Below are 5,473 nucleotides of genomic sequence, written 5' to 3'. Positions count from 1 at the left end.
TCCGAAATATGATTTTTTTGGTAGAGTGACCATACGCACTCGAGAGCCGAATTAAATTTTCGTAGGGATGTATGCTACAAACCTGTGAAACCCTAGTACGAACTACTTTGTATTCTAGGGTACACAAATTTGACGGTGTAGCCTAGAAAAAAAAGTAGTTTGTATTGAGATTTTGCACATATATTGTATGCATCATTGGCTACCTTTGAAATTTTGTTTCAGATTTTGTTTGAAACTTTGAAATTCAAATTCTTAGTGCTTCAAACTAGATTAAGGGTTACATGTAAATCCGCCCCCATTTCGAGTTTCTGGATTTTATAAACTTAAAAGTTAGCATAGCATTGATCAATTGAAGATAGCTTACATGTGATCTGTCTATAGTTACGATGTACACAACCGTAAGTATTAAAGGTGAACAAACTGAAAAATGCGTATGACAAGACAAGCTGGAGACCGACCCGGTCCATAAACTACACAGCCTCCCTCCCCCCCCCCCTCCCCCCTCCCCCCTTGATGTAGAGGGAAACAACATGCGTGGCAGAGATGGTCAGAGATTTTAAAAAAGAGGTATTAGCAGTTTAGCACCCAGGATATAGTAGCTTGCTCAAAAGAAGCAAACTAGTACAAAAACTTGAAAGTGAACCAACATATGATTGGGTGATTAGGAGGGAAATGGCACCCCAAGTCCACCAGAATTAAAATCCTAGATTTGACGCTTTAGTGTCTCATAAAAGCGAAATATTCTTAGTGGGTGGTGACGTTTCCATCGACAGCGAGGCGTCTGCGGTAACTTCATGAATCTCAAGACCCACTGGAGCAGTTTCTTCAACGCAGTCTCTCGGAGGTTCTCATAGAGGTAGGTGTGCGTGTGTGTTCATAGGGATGAGTGTGTGCACGTATGTGTGAGCCCGTATGTTAAGATCAGCGATGCCAGGGTGGACTTCCGCTAGATTCTGGGCTTTCATAGAGCCTTTGGGACGGCAGAAGTTATTGACTGGGACACTTTCCCACGATATCGAGCACATGCGGCTCAAGGTGGGTGATGACGACGTGGTCTAGAAGCTAAATGCATCGGGGTGCTACTCCTAAAGCTCGATCTACCGCAATCGTTGTAATGGTTGCACCACCGTTTACTTCAAAGATGTGTGGCACTCCAATATTCCTAGGAAGATCAAAATCTTCATGTGGCAAATGATCAGGAACAAACTCCCCTCATGTGAACAAATCTGGGGGAGTGCACTCTCTCTGGGGAGGTGGAGCATGCGAACCACGTTATGTTTCAGTGTGCTCTTGCGAGATTCATGTGGGTGTGTGTTAAGGAATTTCTGGGCTGCAACTAGAATCCAGTAGGGGTTGGAGACCTAACGGCGGTTTTGCAAGGTCTTGCAGGCCGACTATGTAGGATTATTGGGATTTGCCTCGCAGCATTATGTTGTATGCTTTGGAACGTGTGAAACAAAATGAATATTGAGAAAAAGTTCATTTCGCAATCGGCTGACTATATCTTCAAAATGATATTAGAAGTTAAAGAGGATAGGGTGAGCTGAGGTAATGTAACCACATGAATCTAAAGAGAAAGAAGATAATAACAAAGAAGAAGAGCGTGAAGATGGTAACTCCTTGATTAACTCCCCCTTGTTCATCATTGACGAACTTCCCTTTTCTTTCCATAGAATTGTAACAATCAGTTATTTGGTAGTTAAGACTACCATCAATATAGTAATTTTATTGGATTGTCGATTCCTATCCTATTAAACCTATCTGTGGTTGTGTACTTTGTTGTTAAGCTCACTGCTAATGGCAAGCGGTGCATAGGATACAATCAACCAAACATTATACGATTGCATTGTTATAGCAATTCCTCCTCAGACAAACATGCACACATATTAAATGATAAAACCATACCGATAAACTATTCATCCCAAGAGGATTATATCTGTTGATAAGTTGCGAAGAGCAACACAATGTGACAAACAAACGGAATACATGACCAAGATGGAAAGTTGGCCCAGCGGAAGAAGGCTAGTTAGGCGAATTCGGGACCTTTTCAGGAAACCAAACACAACCCAATATCATCGTACATCGATAGAGTACTTCCTTCACACGTACACCTATCATTTTCCCCATAAAAAGTAGTACAAGTAATATTTTTTTCCACAACTACAAGTATTTTCTACGAGCCCAGAACACAAACAACCCGGTACAAATGTTCCCCGTGTGCACACAAGAAACATACTCCAGTTGACGCCAGCGACCGTCTTTTTTTCTTGTGTCATTCGACGTCGGATTTCTGGGAGCGAGCAACCGGCCGGAGCTTGCCGCCATGGAGGAATCCGGAGTACCAGCGGGCCGAGTTCCTGACGTACCTCGTCCTCGCCTGGGCGCTCATGTCGACGCCGCACAAGCCGAAGCGCAGCCTGTAGCCGAACAGGTACTCGAACACGTCCAGGAAGGACCACACGAAGTATCCCCGTGCGTCCGATCCGTTCCTGCAACACCATTCGGGACATAGGAGAAGATGAGATGAGCCATCCGAGCTCCACTGATTTCCTGAAAAATTCCGGACAAGAAATGCCAGGGGAAGAAAGAAGGTGCGTGTCTGCAGTCTGCACTGCACGTACCGTATGGAGAGGTAGAGGGCTTCCACATAATCCTGCAGGAACTCTGCTCTATCGTCGTCGTCGTAGTCGGCCTCGCTCAGGATGCCTGTAGTATCTGCAGCAGCATCTGCGTATCCTGAACCAAGAAATTGAAAACAATTCAGTGAGATTGTAGATACAGTACATCAGATTTTAGTTTTTTTTTGTCCTTGCCTGCCTACCATTTTCGTGGATCCACACCGGAGGGTTCCCGTAGCTCAATTTCAGGTGCTCCAGCAGTTTCCTCAGAGACCATGGAGCAGTCTCCACCTTGCTCTGCACAAATGTTGCACCGACCAAGTCAGACCATCATGGCTACCTTGGATATGCTGATGAAACAAACAATCATATATATGTTTCATGCTTCCCTATACCTTGGATATGTCTTCCGAAGGATCTACATGCATGATCAGGAGACCAAACATAATGGTAGGCAAGTCAGCAGATATATTCGCAACAATTTATATATACTACTGCTATTTGTTCAGGGATCTTTACTTTGAACGGCCGCATCGCCGTAGTAATCCACCGGGTTCTGGCTGGAACCGGTCTCGATGGATCGTACCCGCATAATGAGATAGTGGTTGAAGCCAACGAAGTCGAACGCTCCACGGACCTTATCCGACTCATGCGCCGTCAGTGCCGGCAATCGAGCGCCCACCCTTCTCCTCATCACCGGAGGGTAGTCTCCGTACACCAAAGGATGCATAAACCTATCTCACACAAGGATACTATTCCGTAAATCACATGATGTTTTTTCTTTCAATATTTTGGAACTTTTTTTTGCGGGTTCAAGAGCTTTATTGATTACAGTCACTCCGAAGAGTACTAGCGAGAAAAACTGGGTTATAGTTAATCCACAGGCATCTCCTCCTATCAGAACTAGGTTGTTTAGCATAAAGATGAGCTGCGTTATTAGCATCACGCCCAATAAAACTAATGCTTAAGCTAGGTAAAGCTCGTCTAATCTCAGCTAACATTGTATCGTCAACTTTTACACTGTAAAGGCAAAAGGTAAAAAAGATGTCCCTGGAATATAAACAACTTTCCCTATACCAATAGTAGTGACAATAATATAACTAATTACCATCCAATATGGAATTCATTCATCCTCATAGCAGCAGCTGCATCCTTTGCTGTGTCAGTAGCAGGCTCATGCCACCATCCAAGCAGAGTGACTCCTATCTGGCCTCCTTGAGTTTCCTACAGGATGATCGATTGAAATCATTGGTGAACCAACAGTCTTGCCATGTGTGGAAAGTATCTGAGTGTGGAGAAGGAGGAGACCTTGTACTTCTCTCTATACAGGGACACTGCTGAAGCGTGTGCAAGCAGGAGATGGTGAGCTACTATGTATGGCTCGGTGGAAGAATTTCCTCCCTTGCAGTTTGTCCCGAATGGGTAAGAGCAGCGGCGCGGCGGTTGGGAGCCAGTGTCGTAGCCGCCGATGGGTTCTATGTTTGGCTCGTTGACGGTGACCCAGTGCTTCACCCTGTCACCGAAACTCTCGAAGCACACGCCCGCGTAAGCAGTGTAATCCTCGCTGCAACGCATGCTACAAATTAGAATAGGTAAAGAATTGATTACTTCTGGTGAATTCTCTGAATTTTGATTCGTGGTCATGATTGATGCGATGATGCTAGCTAGCATTTGATCTGTAACACATTGTGCTGACGTAGCATTCAGCCACTTACATGAATCTGGGGCTAAGTAGACCACCGTACTCGTCCTGCAGGACCTGAGGAAGATCAAAATGGTAGATGGTGACATGAGGCTGTATTCCTGCCAAATATGACAGAACAAGAAGCTGGGTTAGTCAGTATTTGAGAGAACAAACAGTTATTTGTACACTGCTTCAATTTCACATCAGCAAGAAGGGAGTGCATCAACATGCCATATCTCACAGATCAATTTCTATATATACCGTGCAGTATCAGCTCATCTATCAGATTGTTGTAGTACTCCAAGCCCTTTGGGTTGGTCTGTCCTCTTCCATCTACACGGTTCGTCACCAAGTGTCAGAATTTCCTTCAGAAAGATAGCACGATCTACCTGTATTTGTATACACCTTCGTACCTGGAATAAGCCTGGGCCAAGCAATGGAGAATCTGTACGCGTCCAGACCCATGTCGTGCATAAGCTTTACATCTTCCTGAAACCATAGAAACATATTTTCTTGATTTGCACTCTGTGTTAGAGTTCTTTTTAGAGTACAATTTCAGAGCTAACCATGCGAAATCAATCCTTACCTTGTAATGATGGTACTGATCTGCCGAAACGTCTGCTGTGGATCCATCAGGCGAGTAACCTGTCGCCACGGACTGAAACCTTTAGAACCTCGAATTTTACCACCCAGATAAGGGTTCCGGTATGAATTGCTGAAGCGCGAGCTCTACAGAAGAAGCAGCTAGAGGTGGATGGCCCGTACTGGACGGACCTTGGTGGGTGAAGGTGTCCCAGATGGAGGGCTTCCTTCCATCCTCTGCAGCTGCGCCTTCGACCTGGCGTTGTCAAGAAATTGAGATCCTCGGACGATGCAGAATTAACCATGTGCTAGACACTACCTGGTAAGCCGAGGTGCCTGCGCCCAAGACGAACCCATCGGGGAAGTCGTGGCGGGTGAGCGCGGAGGCGTGCTTCGGTGCTAAGACGGCGGCGGCAAAGACGACGACGACCGAGATGGAGAGGCGGAAGATCACCAGCGTGAGCACCGCCATAACAGTGGCTCCTCTGCTCTGTTCTGCTACCGAGGCGCCGAAGCTGGCGGCTCACTAGCTGGACATGGACGTGGTGTCGCCGAGTGAGCAAGAGGGATTCTCTCTTCCTGGCCGCTC

The 5,473-nt window shown here is 45.8% G+C and overlaps 1 protein-coding gene across 2 annotated transcripts; it reads right to left on the bottom strand.

Moving 5' to 3' along the window:
- Positions 1-2,078: 2,078 nt before the first annotated feature.
- LOC124653022 (beta-glucosidase 32-like) lies at positions 2,079-5,473 on the bottom strand. 2 transcript variants are annotated; one of them, XM_047192077.1, is made up of 13 exons: positions 5,204-5,473; positions 5,077-5,140; positions 4,889-4,947; positions 4,716-4,791; positions 4,564-4,635; positions 4,334-4,421; positions 3,927-4,182; positions 3,727-3,842; positions 3,138-3,352; positions 3,014-3,036; positions 2,822-2,915; positions 2,622-2,736; positions 2,079-2,489 (listed from the first exon to the last, which is right to left on the bottom strand). In XM_047192077.1, exons 1-13 carry the CDS (start codon positions 5,354-5,356, stop codon positions 2,273-2,275), a joined length of 1,548 nt encoding a protein of 515 aa, XP_047048033.1. In that variant the 5' UTR covers positions 5,357-5,473; the 3' UTR covers positions 2,079-2,272. The 2 variants fall into 2 exon arrangements, with proteins under 2 accessions (XP_047048033.1, XP_047048034.1); XM_047192078.1 differs by lacking the exon at positions 3,014-3,036 and having other exon boundaries at positions 2,373-2,489; positions 5,204-5,472.

Source organism: Lolium rigidum, chromosome 5 (genome assembly GCF_022539505.1).
Source record: "Lolium rigidum isolate FL_2022 chromosome 5, APGP_CSIRO_Lrig_0.1, whole genome shotgun sequence".
NCBI classification, from domain to species: Eukaryota; Viridiplantae; Streptophyta; class Magnoliopsida; order Poales; family Poaceae; genus Lolium; species Lolium rigidum.
The sequence above is the reverse complement of the archived record's forward strand: the minus strand, read 5'-3'. Positions and strand labels throughout refer to the sequence as shown.

Bases quoted from the DNA above. Each gene is read 5' to 3' on its own strand.
- LOC124653022 (XM_047192077.1), bottom strand. From the start codon at position 5,356: ATGGCGGTGCTCACGCTGGTGATCTTCCGCCTCTCCATCTCGGTCGTC. The intron at 4,948-5,076 runs GTCCGTCCAGTA...CCGTGGCGACAG, and splicing joins GGACACCTTCACCCACCAAG to GTTACTCGCCTGATGGATCC. The intron at 2,737-2,821 runs GTAGGCAGGCAA...TTCTTGGTTCAG, and splicing joins GGTGTGGATCCACGAAAATG to GATACGCAGATGCTGCTGCA.